The following is a 19,466-nucleotide window of genomic DNA, read 5'->3' on the forward strand; positions in this document are numbered from 1 at the left end:
GGAATCCTAGAAACTTGTTTTTATTGCTCATCCAAAACAACATGGGCATTGTTGACTGTTACAAATCGCTGAGGAAAAGGTGTGGTGAGCTGCCTTTCTGAACTGCTGCAGTCCTTGGGATTTAGAAACAGAGTACCAGGATTTTTCCCTAGTGGCTATGAAGGGATAGTGATGTAGTTCAAAGTCAGGAATGATGTGAGGCTTGGAAAGAAATTTGTAAGTGATGGTGTTACCATCCATCTGCTGTTGGTCCTTCTAAGTGGTCAAGGTTGTGGGTTTAGAAGCTAATTTTGAAGAAGCCTTGGTGAGTGAATCTTGTACATGACACACACAGGTGCTTATGTTCACCTGTGGTGAAAGGATTCAATACTGAAGTCGGGGAGCGGTGGGGGGGGGTACTTGTATGATTAATGGACTTCTTTCACTGGAGCGGAAGTGGAGGAATGAGCTTGTCGAGGTTTATAAAATCAATAAGGGCATAAATAAGATGAATAGTAAATTTCCCTAAGGTGTGGGGGTTCAAAACTACAGGTTTTTTTTAAGGTGACTGGAGAAAGAATTAAAAAGAACATGCGCAGCACCTTTTGTGTTTTTTTTAGCAGAGACTGCTTAGTGCGTGGAATGAACTGCCACAGGAAATGGAGAATTCAGGTACAGTTACAATGTTTAAAAAATATTTGGATAAGTAGATGAATGGGAAAAGTTCGGAGGAATATGGGCCAACTGCAGATAGGTGGGGCTAGTTCAGTTTGGGAGCATGAGCAGCATGGACTAGTTGAACCGAAGGATCTGTTTTCATGCTCTCTGATTAGAATTCATTTCCTCTGGGTACACTTATGCGAAGATCTACTGCAGGTCACTGACAGTCATATTTCCAATTATTGAAAAATAAATGGGGTTTCGCCTATAGGCCAGCAGGCTGTTGTCCTCAATCTAAGCATGACACTTTAATGAAGGTCACATATATAATACTTACTGCTGAGAATGGAATGTATTTATAAGATTTGTTTTGAAATATATTACTGCTAGGAAATGAAATATCTTCCACTTTGACATTAGCACTCAAAACAAGAAATAATGGCCTCGTGTATAATTAAAGACTTCATCAACACATATCTCCTACCTGTAGCAGTCCATGTGAACGCTCTGACTAGCTTTGAACTCGCCCTGACTATCTTTCTGAAAGCCAGTCTCTTTGTACATGTTCAAACCATGTACTGCAGCTCGCGCCTCCACAAAAGGCCTGGAAAGCAGAGATGAAGCAAAAATGAGTTCTGAAAAAAGTATTGTACTGTACTCATCTACTTCCCATTACAAAGGTAAATGGCTTCAAATGATACAGTATATTGTATAACATTCATGCAAAGTACTGAAGACATCTGGTGCTGAACACTAATATTGCAATGAACAGATGTAGAAAGGAAAACATTTTAATGGCAATCAGGTTTACTCAATCCCCAACACTATGTCAAAACAGGAATAGAGAAAACTCCGAGTGGACCAAATATATTCAAAAGAAATTGTGTTTTGGGAGAAAGATTAAGAATAGCCAGAAGTAAAACCATCTAGAAATTAAAGTTTTACTTGCCATTTACAATAAGGATACATGATATTGCATGACATTCAGTATTAGCAGTCAAAAAGGATTATTAATCAATCAATTGTAAATTACTACAAACAAATTGAAATATTAGCCAAAATGTATACATAGAAAATTTATCAACTCTGATAAACATGTCAGGCAATTACAGAATATCAGCCCAAAAACTCAATGATCCATCTTTCTTTTTAACTATATCTGCCTATCTTTCCATTCCTTGCTCTCTCATGAATACATGAGGACTAGAAAGAACACAGAACATAAAGCACAGTACAGGCCCTTCAGCCCTCGATGCTGCACTGACCTGTGAAGCCAATCTGAAGCCCATCTAACCTATACTATTCCATTATTATCTATGTTTATGGAATGACCATTTAAGTGCCCTTAAAGTAGGCAAATCCACGACTGTTGCAGGCAGGGCATTCCACACCCTTACTACTCTCTGAGTAAAGAACCCAACTTCTGACATCTGTCCTGTATCTATCACCCCTCAATTTAAAGCAGAGAAGACAATTCAGCTCCTTGGACCTCTAATGGTGGAACAACCTTAACCCATGACAAATTAAAAATCTGTCTATCTCCTCAAATTCATTCAGCGCTCTGGGATCCATTACACTCTGCAGTAATAAATTCAGTTTCATAACCCCTTGAGAGAAGTAACTCTTCCTCTTCTGTTTTAAATCTGCCACTTCTCTACTAAATCTAGCATCCCCTTAAATGCATGCAAACAATTTGCCTCAACTCTTCTTCGTAATATTCAGTACCATACTCCCTAGGTAATGAAGCCTCTTCTGAAATCCCCATTTGATTTCTTAGTGACTATAGTATATTGCTGGCCTCCAGTTTTGATTCTTCCCAAAAATAGAAATACAATCTTTCTATAAGGAAAATCCTCCACAAATGATAAAGTCTATTTGACCTCACAGGTTTTTTTTATATAAAATAAAGTCTTGCCTCTTCAGCCTTTGCATTTATACAGAACTTTGCACTTCTAGCACTATTGTGATTTTTTTTCATGCTCTCTAGCATGTGTCTTTAAGAATATGATGGTCAGAACTGTACACAGCACTTCCAGTGTGGTCAATTTAATGATATTATTTAATATCACTTTAGTTATCAAAACAATCCTTTCAGATCTGAACTCTTTAGCTTTAATTTGCTTTCATTGGGGCTTTACTGATGTGTCACAACTTTGAAAGATTCTGTATTCATAACCTTGTACCCTTTTCTAATTACTTAATTTGAAAGTTATATGCCAATTCTACAAATATTATCTTCCTGTAATACGTAGTAGCAATACCACGCCAACTTGATGTCTACAGATTTAAAGTTGTGCTTTAAATTCCAGGTTATAAGTCATGAATATAAACTATGTACAAGATTCCACCAGCAACAGTCTTTGTGGGGCTTTCACTTCTCACTCTGCATTCCAAACAGGATGTACAGGATTAATAGAAGATAACAAAGTGTGAAGCTGGATGAACACAGTGGGCCAAGCAGCATCTCAGGAGCACAGAAGCTCATACAGGATTAATATTTGTTCTCTGCATTACAATACTGCAACCCTCCTAACCCACAACTGCTGAGATAGCATGGCTCAACATCACATAAGTAAGCTAATGAAATTTTATATTTTATTTTGGGCATTGTAATTTGCAGCTTAAGCAATATTTACTGTTATTTAAAGGTTGCTTGCTGTGATGGGATTCTATAAAAGGGAAAGTTAAGTGAATAGCTATTCTCAGTGTAAAAAAACTCAATGAGAAGACTTAGAAACAGTGAAAATATCACTGGCAGCAAATCTGAACAATATCCCTCATTCCACCTAGAAAGACCACAGAGAAATCAATGTTGTATGAACAATAAAAACACACTCACCAATCAAAAGAATCACCATTATATGTCACAAGTATGTTAGGCTTTGTTTCCTGAAGGTGTTCAAACCATTTGCGAATTAAGCTTGCCTGAAGAACAACAAAAATTCAAAGGCGACTTTTACAAATTGCTAAAGTATTTTCTGAAAAGCAAGAAAGTCATGCGCTGGACAGAAGTCAGACCTGTGAAATTAGATCTTCAGCCCTAAATAGCTCACACTAAACAGTCTACCACGAGGCCTTGGTATAAAAAGCTAAATATCTGAACAAAAACATTTCCAAATACAGCGTGAAATCAGCTAACAGTTAAACCAAGCAGATTTCACCCACCTCATCTGGCTCATTAAATACACAAAAAGGGCCCTCATATTCTGGCTTTGGTGTAAACTCAAAATCCTCAATATCTTCAGACACAATTTCCCTGTTTGTAATCAGATAGCCCTGTTTTAAAAAAAGACAAAAATAAATATTATGTTTGCTCGTCATTTCACAGCATACATTAACTACTGCCCTGCAGGACATCAGCAACAGCCAAAAAGAATCCGACAACTTGCATTTCTCAGCTTTAACACACAAAGACAAAGACAGAGCAGAGGCTTAACCAGAACAAAGTAGCTGCTGAGCCAAAAATGGATGCAGAGGAAAACCTCATGCTTGGTCAGATAGGGGCATTTTAACAAGAACCTTGAAGGAAAAAACAACAGAGAGTGGGTAGTTAAAAGTACTGTTGCTAACATTTGACAGTTTATATATGTACCATAGTTGGCTGAACCAAGGATTGTGTGTGAAGGGAGGATTACAGCACAGAGAGATGAGGCTCAACAGTGACTAAGAATCAGTAGGACTGGGGTAATGGCTAAGGACCACATATTGTGGGCTGAGATAGAGGCATCAGAGATTATCCACAAACCAAATCTTAGGGTCAGAAAGGAAAGCATTGAAATAATCAGTGATGAGGTGATGGCAGACTCTTGGATGAGTTTTTATTTTAAATATTGAAAGTGGGCTGCTATAGATGTGAAAGCCAGCAGCAGCGTAGAGGACAGGGGTCCGAAGCTCATTTTCCAAACGGATGCAAAGTTCCAAGCCTTCCAATTTAGTGATAAAGGAGGGGGAGAAAATGGGTGACAATATTAGGGCTTGCAATGAATGCCAAACATGACATTTCAGCCTGAATGCTGTTTAGCCAAAACTCAAATAAAATATTGTAGATTCAAGCAGTAGTGTTGACTATTGGTGGTGTTAAAATTGGTCTCTTGCCCCACTGCATCTTCCTATGGATGTGTTATTTTGTATGCCCAACTCTAACATTAAATTTTTAAAAATCTACTAGGTCTCATATTATTCCAATTTCTAATCAATCTGCTCTGCTTTTGTTTAACATTTGCAGCTTTCACTTTTATTACAAACACTTAAACAAACCTGTCCATCAATCATGTAGGAAATCATCATGATCTGGTCATTCTCAGCATCTGGAAATTTTAATGGCAATTTTGTAGTCTCAATGTCAAATGCCAAAACAACAGGATCCTGGAAAAGAAAAAAGTGATGCGAAAAACATTTAAATCATTAACAAAGTATGTTGATTATCAGAAAAAACTCATCTGGCTCACTGTCCTTACCTGGTCTGGTATTTATGTGATTCCAGACCCAGAGCAATGTATTGACCCTCTGGAAAATTAGAGAGGCTGGTCTAGCCTGCAACATCAACATCCCACAAATGAACTAAATATTTAAAAAACTGTATAAAATGAGGCAACCTTGAATTTCACTCTTAGGCTGATATTTATGCTATTTTCTATTAAAGATAATTATATACAAACAGATTTTTAAAAAAATAATATTAATTAGGTCACTAGAAATTAAGTCTCAAACTGTCTCCCTTTTAAGGCAAAAATACCATTAAGTTTTACTGACAAAACAGACTTGGTTAACTGTAACTAGAACTTGCTTCTATCAAATTTGCATGAATCCAAATATTGAAATTATTACTTACTGGTCGCTCAACCAAGTCATCCCTACGTATAATCTCAGGAGGATAGGCACCACCACGAATTCGTATATTGTACCAATGTGCCTAGAAAGCAAGATGAGAGTCAACCAAAAAGAATCCTAATCATCTATAATCAGGTCAACACTATCAAAAATCAAATACATAATCTATTTGAGAACGAAGCTTTCAAACCTTGCATCACTCAGGGATCATCTAACTATATACAACTACATTTAATTCTAGTAGCAAACATCTAACTGGAGTCACAAGTGGGACATGAAAACTAAAATAAACTTCAGGAAGAACTAGAGTTTTATCCTTAAATCTATGTGTGAGAGAAAGAAATCTGTCCCATGTGTCCAAGTTATTTAAAATGAAAAGGGAGACTTAACCTAAGCAATGTTTTCATGTACTACAGGTTGCTCACCCAAACTCTTGCAACAAGGCTGGGAACAGATTATCATCTGACATCCGGGCCACAAATTGTACAAGTCCCAAAATGTGTGTTTGTTTGGGAGGATGGGAAGGAATTCACAATTTCACAGAAATTATGAAACAAGCTCAAGTCTCAGTTTACACTTTTCATCATCCCAGGGAAATCGTTGCTTTATTTACAGTTGGTAAAAAGTAAAAAATTCTAAAATATACTTGTATTTGTGGATAGGAGAATGCTGCCAAACTCCTCTTTCCTTGACAGCATCTGAAGGCCTAATTGGTTTACAATGGTAGAGGAGCAACCACTGGTGAGTTTTAACAAGGAGAATACCCTGTATTAACAGGAAGCAGCTTCTGCCACGATTTCTATTAGGTTTAAACAACAAATACATTAGCTAGTTAGAAATCATTACCATGGGAACAATCTATCCAACCCCTGAATGACATGGGTAAAAACAAGGAAGTTGAGAAAATTGAGAGAGATGGGTCATGTTGAGTCATCTTGCTGGGAACTGAAAGTCCCATTTTCATTCAAGTATTGAATGTTGAGATGAGATTTTTGCTCATGAGTGATGGGAAATCCAGTTGCAACCTCATTATATTACCATCTCATCTCAATGATATGCTGTTTTCCATTTTCCTAGCCACTGCACAGAAAAGGTGACAATTCCTGAAATGAATACTAAAGTGGTAACCTGGCACACCAGCTCGCCACCTGCTCCACTGGACTTCCCATTATCAACATCTCAAGGCATGCTCCAGGGGCAGCAACTACACGCACCTCCTGTCAGCAAAGTGGGGTGCCACATATCCTCTTCCTTCACGGCTCGCCAAGTGGGCAGCACGGTGGCTCAATGGTTAGCACTGCTGCCTCACAGCGCCAGGGACCCCAGGTTCACTTCTACACATTGACGACTGTCTGTATAGAGTTTGCACATCCTTCCCATGTCTGTGTGGGTTTCCTCCAGGCGCTCTGATTTCCTCCCATAGTCCAAAGATGTGCAGACTACGTGGATTGGCCACGCTAAATTGCCCGTAGTGTTTAGGGATATGTAGATTAGGGGGGTTATAGGAGGATGGGCAAGGGTGGGATGCTCCGAGGGTCAGTGTAGACTTGTTGGGCCAAAGGGCCTGTTTCCACACTGTAGGGATTTTATGATCTATAATCTGGGGCAAACAAAACAAACTGTGCAGTGTAGGTGCAGGTTACTAGCATTTGACTAAGTGTATAGTTGGTCTTTGAAGACAATGTTAGGAATTGCAGATGTCCCAGCAATTGCTCGTATTCTACCTGTGGCAAGGAGGAAGATACGATGAGTGAGTGGTCCACCATTAATAAGATGAGTTTGGGTAGATACTGCAAGAAAACTTGTGATAGCTCATAAACTCTCCATGAAACTTGCCGTAAGTCACTTAGTCAATTTTGGGTAAGATTCAGTTCCACAGCTTTGGCAAAACACATGACACATTTGTCTTCAACATCCAAAGCTATTCCTCAGTTTACTCACTCAAAACAGTAGGACATTAAATATCATACATAATAATCCTTAATCTGGTAATGTGATCATAATTATGATTTCTTGATAATCAGTTGAAATTTAAAACACAGCCTCTAACATTAACCCGGTCTTTCAGAAGCATTACCAAGTACAACAGACTCACCACTTGAATCTTCAAATCAATAGATACTCGAACGTGATAAGGGACATCATACTCTCGGATGTCAATTATGTTTTCCATTTGGTCAGAAATTTTTTTGGATGTTCCTTCCTCTTCAGTCACATTGCCCCCAGCCAAGGCACTACCATTACAAACAAATAATCACCAAATTTAGTAAGAATTGCTGTAAGATATTATTTTTTGCAAGAATAACTTTACTGAAATTTACCTGATCAATGAGGATTCAGTTTTACATTAATAAACAGTAAACATACGACAAAAATTCTCTCTACAAAGCATGACAATCTTTTATTTATTGGAGTTTCACCCAGCAAAATTACTTTCCATCCTACTTAGCCCAGCTAATTTCACAGAAAGGTTGGCTACCCTATCCCAATTACTAAGATCTTTCAGGAAAACAGGAAGAGCGAAGAAAAATCTCAGTGTAAAGCACCACCATACCGCACCTTAAAATTTTAATAGCTAAAATGGACCATGCATATATTTTGCCTTGTTCAGTCTTTTGCACAGTTGCATGTAAAATAATGTTGATTGTAAGGAAGCTCTGCTGTCAGAAACAATCAACAGACAGAAGAACTCTGAAACAGTGTTATCAGATATCAGCACTGATTGCAAAGTTGAACTGAAGCAGGTCATAAAATTAATTTAGCTTTTGGCGTTAATATTAACAGTCGATTCAACAAAAGAGAGGGGGGAAACATTGCAAGTCATTAATTTTAAAACTGTTTTCCCCCAGTCGCTCTTAACACTTATGAGAAGCCAAGAACAGCAGCATTGTAGCAATGAAAAGACAACATAAAACATCAATGGTGACATTACCTGGATAACATGACAGTATAGGCATCATTCGATTTCTCTCTTTCTTTATTTTTCTTAACAGCTGTGAAAATCTCCTTTCGTACTTTTACCAAGTCATCAACTGTATTAAAAGCGAGCTTAACGTAGAGTCTCTTCAAGCCAACCAAGTGGTTAGGCTGTAGAGAAGAAAGAAATTTGAAAGATTAAGTTATTATTACCCAAACTTTTTTTTTTTGGGGGGGGGGCGCGCACAGGGTAAGTAAAAACAGTAGTAGAACAGAAACTCACCAGATCCAAGTCCTCTTTTGGAATGGTTGATATTTTACTTATTTTGCCTTGAAATCTTTTGGACAAGAATGATGAAACCTCTCGTTCACAGCCCTTTTTTTTAAAGAGAGGAAAAAGAAAGTTATTCTCATCACAATTTACTCCACACTTTATTTATAATTGTTTTCAATATAAAAATATTTTAACACACATTGAGGTGATTACTCTCAAAGTCCTGTTCTTCAGAGATAACAAAGTGTGAGGCTGTATGAACACAGCAGGCCAAGCAGCATCTCAGGAGCACAAAAGCGACGTTTCGGGCCTAGACCCTTCATCAGAGAGGGGGATGGGGAGAGGGTTCTGAAATAAATAGGGAGAGATGGGGAAGTGGACCAAAGATGGAGAGAGGAGAAGATAGGTGGAGAGGAGAATATAGGTGGGGAGGTAGGGAGGGGATAGGTCAGTCTGGGGAGGACGGACAGATCAAGGGGGCGGGATGAGGTTAGCAGGTAAGAAATGGAACAAAGAAAATTACAGCACAGAAACAGGCCCTTCGGTTCTCCAAGCCTGCGCCGATCGAGATCCTCTGTCTAATCTGTCTTCTATTTACTAAGGGTCTGTGTCCATTTGCTCCCTGCCCATCCATGTACCTGTCCAGATATATCTTAAAAGACACCAACGCATCTGCGTCAACCACCTCCGCTGGCAACACGATCCAGGAACCCACCACTCTCTGCACAAAGAACTTTCCAAGCATATCTCCCTTAAACTTTCTTCCTCTTACTTTGAACTCATCACCCCTAGTAATGGAATCCCCCACTCTGGGAAAAAGCTTCTTGCTCTCCACCTTGTCTATACCCCTCGTGATTATGCAGACCTCAAGCAGGTCCCCCTGTCAATTTCTGTCTTTCTAATGAAAATAATCCTAATCTACTCAACCTCTCTTTATAGGTAGCACCCTCCATACCAGGCAACATCCTGGTGAATCTCCTCTGCACCCTCTCCAAAGCGTCCACATCCTTTTGCTAATGTGGCGACCAGAACTGTACACAGTACTCCAAATGTGGCCGAACCAAAGTCTTATACAACTGAAACATGACCTGCCAACTCTTGTACTCAATACCCCATCCGATGAAGGAAAGCATGCCGTATGCCTTCTTGACCACCCTATTCGCCTGTGTTGCCTCCTTCAGGGAACAATGGACCTGAACACCCAGAACTCTCTGTTCATCAATTTTCCCTAGGACTTTTCCATTTACTGTACAGTTCGCTCTTGAATTTGATCTTCCAAAAAGCACCACCTCACATTTGCCCAGATTGAACTCCATCTGCCCAACCCTTCAGTCTATCTATATTCTCCTGTGATCTCTGACAGTCCCCTTCACTATCTGCTACTCCACCAAACTTAGTGTCATCTGCAAACTTACTAATCAGACCACCTATACCTTCCTCCAAATCATTTACGTATATCACAAACAACAGTGGTCCCAGCACAGATCCCTGTGGAACACCACTAGTCACAGGTCTCCAATTTGATAAACTCCCTTCTACTACTACTATGTCTCCTGTTGCCTAGCCAGGTTTTTATCCATCTAGCTAGCACACCCTGGACCCCATGCGGCTTCACTTTCTCCATCAGCCTGCCATGGGGAACCTCATCAAACACCTTACTGAAGTCCATATATATGACATCTACAGCCTTTCCCTCATCAATCAACTTTGTCACGTCCTCAAAGAATTCTATTAAGTTGGTAAGACATGACCTTCCCTGCACAAAACCATGTTGCCTGTCACTGATCAGCCCATTTTCTTCCAAATGAGAATAGATCCTAAGCCTCAGTATCTTCCCCAGCAGCTTCTCAACCACTGACGTCAGGCTCGCCAGTCGATAATTACCTGGATTATCCTTGCTACCCTCCTTAAACAAGGGGAAAACATTAGCAAGTCTCCAGTCCTCCGGGACCTCACACATGTCTAAGGATGCTGCAAAGATATCTGTTAAGGCCCCGGCTATTTCCTCTCTCGCTTCCCTCAATAACCTGGGATAGATCCCATCCAGACCAGGGGACTTGTCCACCTTAATGTCTGTTAGGATACCCATCACTTCGTCCTTCCTTATGTCAACTAGACCTAGAGTAAGCAAACATCTATCCCTAATCTCAACATCTGTCAGGTCCCTCTCCTTTGTGAATACCGATGCAAAGTACTCGTTAAGAATGTCACCTATTTTCTCTGACTCAGTGCATAACTTTCCCTCTTTGTCCTTAAGTGGGCCAATCCTTTCTCTAGTTACCCTCTTGTTCTTTACATATGAATAAAAGGCTTTGGGATTTTCCTTAACCATGTTTGCCAGCATATCTCATGTCCTCTCTCAGCCCTCCTAATCCCTTGTTTCAGATTCACTCTATATTCCCCATATTCTTCCAAAGCTTTGTCTGTCTTCAGTTGCCTAGACCTCATGTATGCTTCCTTTTTCCTCTTGGCTAGTCTCACAATTTCACCTGTCATCCGTGGTTCCCTAATCTTGCCTTTTCTATTCCTCATTTTCACAGGAACAGGTCTCTCCTGCACACTAATCAATCTCTGTTTAAAAGCCTCCCACATATCAAATGTGGATTTACCTTCAAACAGTTTCTCCCAATCTACATTCCCCAGATGCTGCCAAATCTTGGTATAGTTGGCCTTCCCCGAGTTTAGAACTCTTCCTTTGGGACCACTCCCATCCTTGTCCATGAGTATTGTAAAACTTACGGAATTGTGGTTGCTATTTCCAAAGTAGTCCCCTACTGTAATTTCAACCACCTGGCCGGGTTCATTCCCCAACACCAGGTCCAGTACGGCCCCTTCCAGAGTTGGACTGCATACATACTGCTCTAGAAAACCCTCCTGGACACACCTTACAACTTCTGCTCCATCTTGACCCCTAAAACTGAGTGAATCCCAGTCAATGTTGGGAAAATTTAAAATCTCCCATCACCACCACCCTGTTTCTCCTACACCTTTCCATTATCTGTTTACATATTTGTACCTCTATCTCACGCTTGCTGTTGGGAGGCCTGTAGTACAGCCGCAACATTGTTACTGCATTCTTCCTATTTCTGAGTTCTGCCCATATTGCCTCACTGCTTGAGTCCTCCATGGGGCCCTCCTACAGTTCAGCTGTGATATCATCTTTGACCAGTATTGCAACACCTCCACCCCTTTCACCTCCCTCTCTATCCCGCCTGAAGCAGCGATATCCTGGGACTAGTTGCCAATCATGCCCTTCCCTCAACCAAGGCTCAGTAATAGCAATAACATCATACTTCCAGGTACGGATCCAAGCCCTAAGCTCATCTGCCTTATCTACTACACTTCTCGCATTAAAACAAATGCACCTCAGACTACCTGTCCCTTTGTGTTCATCATCTGCTCCCCAACTACTATTCCCTTTAGTCACACTGACTCCATTATTTAGTTCCCTACAAGCTTTCGTTACTACCTCTTTTCTGTCAAATAGTTGGTTCCCATCCTCCTGCCACATTCGTTTAAAACCTCCCCCACAGCATTAGCAAAAGCACCCCCAAGGACATTGGTTCCAGTCTGGCCCAGGTGTAGACCGTCCAATTTGTAATAGTCCCACCTTCCCCAGAGCCGGTTCCAATATCTCAAAAATCTGAAACCCTCCCTCCTGCACCATCTCTCAAGCCACACATTCATCCTGGCTATTCTTTCATTTCAGCACTGACTAGCACGTGGCACTGGTAGCAATCCTGAAATTACTACCTTTGAGGTCCTACTTTTTAAACTTGGCTCGTAACTCCCTAAATTCTGCTTGTAGGACCTCATCCCATGAGAGGAAGAACAGGTTAGGGAGGCGGGGACGAGCTGGGATGGTCTTGGGATGGAGTGCGTGGAGGGGACGAGCTGGGCTGGTTTTGGAATGCAGTGGGGGGAGGGGAGATTTTGAAGCTTGTGAAGTCCACGTTGATACCATTGGGCTGCAGGGTTCCCAAGCAGAATGAGTTGCTGTTCCTGTAACCTTCGGGTGGCATCATTATGGCACTGCAGGAAGCCCAGGATGGACATGTCGTCTACGGAATGGGAGGGGGGAGTTAAAATGGTTTGCGACTGGGAGTGCAGTTGTTTATTGCGAACTGAGCGGAGGTGTTCTGCAAAGCGGTTCCCAAGCCTCCGCTTGGTTTCCCCAATGTAGAGGTAGCCACAACGGGTACAGCGGATGTGATACACCACATTGGCAGATGTGCAGGTGAACATCCGCTTGATACAGAAAGTCATCTTGGGGCCTGGGATGGGGGTGAGGGAGGAGGTGTGGGGAGGCAAATGGAACACTTCCTGCAGTTGCAGGGGGAGGTGCCGGGTGTGGTGGGGTTGGAGGGGAGTGTGGAGCAGACAAGGGAGTCCTGGAGAGTGGTCTCTGCGGAAGGCAGACAAGGGTGGGGATGGAAATATGTCTTTGGTGGTGGGGTCAGATTGTAGATGGTAGACGTGTCGGAGGATGATGCGTTGTATCCGGAGGTTGGTGGGGTGGTACGTGAGGACTAGGGGGATTCTCTTTGGCGGTTATTGCGGCGGCAGGGTGTGAGAGATGTGTTGCGGGAAATGCGGGAGACACAGTCGAGGGTGTTCTCGACCACTGCGAGGGGGGTGGGGGAGTTGCGGTCCTTGAAGAACGTGGACATCTGGGACGTGCGGGAGTGGAATGCCTAATCCTGGGAGCAGATGCAGCAGAGGATTTGTAGAATACCTCAGCTCGGTTTGCAATAAACAACTGCACCTCCCAATCACGAACCATTTTAACTCCTGCTCCCATTCCTTAGATGACCTGGGCCTCCTGCAGTGCCATAATGATGCCACCCGAAGGTTGCAGGAACAGCAACTCATATTCCGCTTGGGAACCGTGCAGCCCAATGGTATCAATGTGGACTTCACAAGCATCAAAATCTCCCCTCCTCCCACTCCATCCCAAAACCAGCCCAGCTCGTCCCCGCCTCCCTAACTTGTTCTTCCTCTCACCTATCCCCTCCTCCCACATCAAACCGCACCTCCATTTCCTACCTACTGACCTCATCCCGCCCCCTTGACCTGTCCGTCCTCCACGGACTGACCTACCCCTTCCTACCTCCCCACCTATACTCTCCTCTCCACCTCTCTTCTCCTCTATCCATCTTCAGTCTGCCTCCCCCTCTCTCCCTATTTCTTTCAGAACCCTCTCCCCATCCCCCTCTCTGAAGAAGGGTCTAGGCCTGAAACGTCAGCTTTTGCACTCCTAAGAAGCTGCATGGCTGCTGTGTCCATCCAGCTTCACACTTTGTTATCTTGGATTCTCCAGCATCTGCAGTTCCCATTATGTCTAGTCCTGTTCTTCAGAACTGTTTTGTCTAATGACAGTGCTGGCTTATTCAGAACAGCTGTTCATACCCAGTCAGCTCAAATTAAGTTGGTTTCATGAACAAGCATTTACGTTCTGTGTTTAGGCTTCAAAAAAGTTAAAAACATAAAATGTTGCAGGTATACTTTTGTACAAAGCACATTTGTGCAAAATATCTTATGATATACATATTTGACTTATTTACAATTTTTTGGCTAATTCACAGGTGATTTTCTACAAACCTTTTTTGTGGCAACATAGAAATAGGGTTCAAAAGGCAGAGCAACCTGAAAAAGAAGAACATTTAATAAAATAGTGTTTTATGCTAACTCGAAGTGCTTGTCAAAGAAAATGCATACTTTCGTTATGTGTTTACAAAGGACAACAGTCAGAGATACACGACATGGAAATCGAGACCCTTTGGTCCAACTTGTCCATGTTGACCAGATATTCTAAATAAATTGAGAGCGGGGGTGGGGAAAGAGAGAGAGAGAGAGAGAGAGAGAGAGAGAGAGAGAGAGAGAGAATGTGCAATGAAGCCTGGATGCCGAAGGCAAGCACAAGGGTGCAGCAGGCAGTCAAGAAGGCAAATGGTGGTCAGCCTTCATAGCAAGATGAGTTGCATGCAGGAGCAGGGATGTCTTACTGCAATTATACAGGGCCTTGATATATGGCCATATAAACACCATGGCTACAACAGCAAGTCAGAGACCGGGGGTAGTTCACCTGCTTACTCGCCAAATTCTGTTCACCATCTACAAGACACAACTCATAACCTTTTTTAAAATTCACTCATAGGACATGGGCATCATCAGCTAGCCAGCATTTACTGCCCATCCTAGTTGTCCTTAAGGTGGTGGTGGTAAGCTGTCTTAATGAACCACTGCAGTCCACACCACAGATTGACCCACAATGTCCTTTGGGAGAGAACTGCAGGATTTTGAACCAATGACAGTGAAGGAATGACAATAGTCTTTGAAGTCAGGAAGCCTGGAGTGGAATTTGCAGATGTTTCCATGTATCTGCTGCCCTTGTGCTTCAAAGAGGAAGTAGTCATGGGTTGGAAGGTGCTGTCTAAGGATTTTTGGTGAATTCCTGCAGTGCATCTCATAAGATAGCACTCATTGCTGCCACTGAACACGGTCATGGAAAGAGCGGATGCTTGTGGGCCTAGTACCAGTCAAGTGGGTTGCTTTGTCCTTGATGGAGTCAAGCTTCTCAAGTGTTGTTGGAGTTGTCACCATCCAGGTAAGTGGGAAGTATTTCATTACACTCCTGACTTGTTCCTTGTAGATGGTGGATAGGCCTTGGGAGGCAGGTGGTGAGTTACTCACACACTATTTCTAGCCAAGGACCTGCTCTTGTAGCCACTGTAATTATTTGGAGTGTCCAATTGAGTTTCTAGTAAGCCCTGGAATGTAGATGGTGGGGGACTCAGTTATAGTAAACCCAATGAATGTCCAAGGGTAGTGTTTAGATTGTCTGTTATTTGAAAAAAGTGGCTATTTCCTGGCATTTGCATGGCACAAATGTTACTTGTAACTTGCCAGCTCAAGCCTGGATATTGTCCAGATATTGCTGCATTTGAACATGGACTGCTACTGTATCTGAGGGGGTCTCGAATGGTACTGAACATTGTGCAGCCATTGGCGAACATCCTTATTTCTGAGCTTCTGATAGAGGGAAGGTCATTAATGAAACAGCTGAAGATGGTTGGGCCTAGGATACTAACTTGAAGAACTCCTGTGGAGACGTCTTGGCGCTGAGATGACTGACCTCCAACAACCACAAATATCCTACGGTATGACTCTAGGTCTGACTCCAACCAACATGCCCCTGATGCCACATCTGTCAAATGCAGCCTTGATGTCAAAGGCTCTCTCTCTCTCACACCTCACCTCTGGAATTCAGCACTTTTGCCCATGTTTGAACCAAGGCTGCAAAAGAGGACACCAGTTGAGTGGGCATGGTGGAACCTAAACTGGTGCCACTGAGTAGGTTATTACCGAAAAGCTGGTGTATGATAGCACTGTTGATTACATCTTCCATCACTTTACTGTGACATACTCTCTATTTTCCCAGCTGACAGCTGGGAAACATTCAAAAGGCTCAATGCCATTCACCATCAGAGAATAAGAAGCTCACTTGATGCACTCCCCATCCATCATTCGGTCAAAAACCCTAGAGCTCTTTTCGCAACAGCACTTTGGACACAGTTATACCAAATGGACTGCAATGGTTCAAAAAAGCAGATGACAACCACCATCAAGGGCAATTAGGCATGGGCATCAGATAGTCTAGCTAGCAACATGTACATCCCATGAAGGAGAAAAAACAATCCTTACATAAATTGTTACACACCTTGAATCTGCTCCCATCCTCTTCAACAAAATAATAATCCACAGCACTGATCAATCTCTTGTCTTCATCCAGGAGTTCTGCCTGTAAATCAAAATCAGCATAGAGAGCAAATAAATGTGGCAATTTACAAATACCTAAAATAACTGTATACAAATGCATGCAAATTATCATTTCCCCGAACTTGAAAGATTAACGGCACTAAACCACATGGAACATATTTGAGAAACCTACATCATCAATATATCACAATACCAAAATTTAAAAGTACAGCTCTTCCCCAGGTTGCAAGCAGGTTCCATTCTACAGTCCATTCATATGTCAACTGGTATTCAAGTCAAAACACAAATTCAAAATAATAGTTAGATGGTCAATCAAAAGCACAGGAAACGTTTGTATGTCAGATTGTTAAAATTATAGCCCTGTTTCAGATTGTATTTGTAAGGACAAACACTTAAGTCAGGCATTCGTAAATCAGGGCCCCTGCTGGAAAATGGCTGTTTAACTTTGAAACAAGGTTAAGTTAGAAGGATAACTAACTGGGTGCATGTTGATAAGCCAACCAGTCTTCTCGCCTGGATCTTTAAGGCGGTCAAACCCAAATCGTGCATCCATCTCATCTGTCCACTGACTGCGCTCCAGGCGCTTGAGTGCAGGAAGGGAGGAGCCATCCTCACTGCGAGAGCAAAAGCACAAGAGATACCATTAAATCATCTGCAAAAGGGCAGTTTATCACTAACAGATGAATGGACTAATGTTTAATTGCTCCTGCCTCCTTGGACTCAAGGAAATTCCAATCTTGCCCTACAACAATTAACACACTTTAAAAGAACTACAGTGGCTGCAAAATACTTAGGGACATAGGGAGGCCATAGAAAGAATTATAAAAATGTAAATCTTACTTCATTCACATAAAAATTAATTGCCATAATAAATTTGAGTATTCCATTCTGTTTATGACTAATCAACATTAATGTGCTGACGCAAAACAATAAATCAGAGGTTTTATACCTAGAAGCATCAAGAAGTGATAAAAGGTTGTAGACCTGAAACGTTAATAATTCTTTCTTCACTGCTGCTAGCGACACACTCAGTGAAAGAATTTTAAGAAATATTTAATTGGTCATTTCTGTAACTGAAAGAAAAACTTTTTTGTTGCAATCTGTGAAGTTGTGTGAGTAGAGCAGTAGTGCTCAGCTCTTCAAATGCAACACCAATCAAAATGATTTTACTGATCACATTTCTACGCAGTAATGTGACAACTTAGTACAGAAGAGTTTGAGAAGTATTTTAAGAAATCACATTCCCAAGGATCCATACATCAACCCATCATAAACCCTGCTCATATCCTATTCCACAGCTGGCTCCATTGCCCACTTCGGCACAATCGAAAACTCGTTAAAACACATCAGAATGCATTTTATTTGTCTTAAAATTTAGTGTTTTCTTCAACTCTAGAAATTTAAGGAAAGATTACTTTACACATTTTTGATTTAAAAATGCCAATAACAGGCCTGACCTACATCAGAATTAAACAAGCATAATTACAAACAGGCAGCACCAAAACTCACTTCGTAGATTCATAGATAGGCTCATCCGGTTTCTTCGGTGCAACAATATTTCCTTAACTCAAATCAAAAAATAATCCAATGACACTCAAATTATTTAGAAGTCTTCGCACAATCTCACACACCGAAGAGTGCGGCAGAAACAAGATATGTAAATTGCAACATTAAAATGTTTCGTAGATATTGAGACTCGAACGCTAGGCGATTTTTAGTTTCAACAATCAATTGCTGGTAGAGGCAGCACAAAACAAGGTAGCAGTGGAGAACGGAAAGACGAATAACCTACACCTGCCTACTACAATAACAGTGAAATAAGGCAATCAGACCGAACGAGAACACACAACACCAAAAACAAAAAAGTGCTGGAAATCAGATCAGATCGGGCAACATCCTCGGGGAGAGGGCAAGCTAACGTGTCATGTCTAGATGAGCTCTGTACAGTCATCTAGACTCGAAACGTTAGCTTGCTCTCATCCTACAGTGCTCTCTGATTCGCTGCGATTTCCAGCACTTTTTGTTTTCAGTACAAATTCCAGGACCTGAAGTAATTTGCTCCGAGGACACAGCACCAACTGGAAATGTGGTATAGTGAGTGGCCAGCCTGCAACAACTGAAAGGCCTGCTTGATGTCAATGTTATGAACTGCTGGTGTGTTTCTGACTAGAGGCATCCTTCGTCTCCCAGGAACTATAGCTAAAATTTGTTGCTAAGTAGTTATATTCATCGGTACTGGCAACAAACAATGTTGAGACTCACAGATTGCTAGTATCGGCCACCGGCCGTCTCTCAGCTCTTAGCTTCCCACTGTTCTGCAGCACCATGTCTACCGCTCATTCACTCAATTCGCGCGCTCTAGTATCTCTCGCGAGATCTGGCATTAGCATCACCGCGAGATCTTACCACGCGCATACTGACTGGACAATATCGGAAGGTTTCTGATTTGATGAAAGAGCGGAACGAGCATATTGACCCCGCCCACTTCATACCGTACGTCTGAGAGTAAAAGGGCAGCTTGGTGAAAGAAATCTTCATTGGAAGGAAAGGCATCTTATTGATAGCTGTCTGCACTCATTTCAGTGACAGGTTTTACCTCCCTGATTTGGCTACAGACATTGATTGTTCAATTAGTGGTGTTTGGATTGTTTTGAATTTGTGAATGGCCGCAGTATAAGGATGAGGACTCATAATCCGCCTTTTCTTGAAAAATAAAATCAGACAACACTGGAAATAACCAGTGGGTCACACAGCAACTGCCAAACGAGAAACAGCGCAGAATCATTTTTTCAGGTCGTTGGGACATCATGTTGCAGCTGGATAGGGTGTCGGTGAGGTTACTTTTGGAGCACTGTGTACAGTTCTGGTTGCTCTGCTACAGGAAGGATCTTATTTAATTGGAGAGGGTTCAGAAAAGACTTTCAAGGGTGTTAGGGGTACTGGAGAGTTTGCATTATATTGAGAGGCTGGAAAGCCTGGGACGTTTTTCACTAGAGCATTGGCAGTTGAGGAGTGACCTTATAAAGTC

The 19,466-nt window shown here is 41.8% G+C and overlaps 1 protein-coding gene across 2 annotated transcripts in view; it reads right to left on the reverse strand.

The window, feature by feature from the left end:
- pole (polymerase (DNA directed), epsilon) overlaps positions 1-18,792 on the reverse strand; it is a 132,097-nt gene extending 113,305 nt beyond the window's left edge. For both annotated transcript variants that reach the window (XM_048556270.2, XM_048556271.2), the window contains exons 1-12: positions 18,701-18,792; positions 16,917-17,052; positions 16,380-16,460; positions 14,261-14,305; positions 8,669-8,761; positions 8,402-8,556; positions 7,565-7,703; positions 5,471-5,551; positions 4,897-5,004; positions 3,805-3,915; positions 3,479-3,564; positions 1,124-1,243 (exon numbers count right to left, since the gene is read on the reverse strand). In XM_048556270.2, the coding sequence (XP_048412227.2) occupies positions 1,124-1,243; positions 3,479-3,564; positions 3,805-3,915; positions 4,897-5,004; positions 5,471-5,551; positions 7,565-7,703; positions 8,402-8,556; positions 8,669-8,761; positions 14,261-14,305; positions 16,380-16,460; positions 16,917-17,052; positions 18,701-18,765 (1,220 nt within the window). In that variant the 5' untranslated portion in view covers positions 18,766-18,792. The remainder of the gene's footprint in view (positions 1-1,123; positions 1,244-3,478; positions 3,565-3,804; positions 3,916-4,896; positions 5,005-5,470; positions 5,552-7,564; positions 7,704-8,401; positions 8,557-8,668; positions 8,762-14,260; positions 14,306-16,379; positions 16,461-16,916; positions 17,053-18,700) is intronic.
- Positions 18,793-19,466: the final 674 nt, after the last annotated feature.

This window comes from Stegostoma tigrinum, chromosome 26 (genome assembly GCF_030684315.1).
Source record: "Stegostoma tigrinum isolate sSteTig4 chromosome 26, sSteTig4.hap1, whole genome shotgun sequence".
Lineage (NCBI taxonomy): Eukaryota > Metazoa > Chordata > Chondrichthyes > Orectolobiformes > Stegostomatidae > Stegostoma > Stegostoma tigrinum.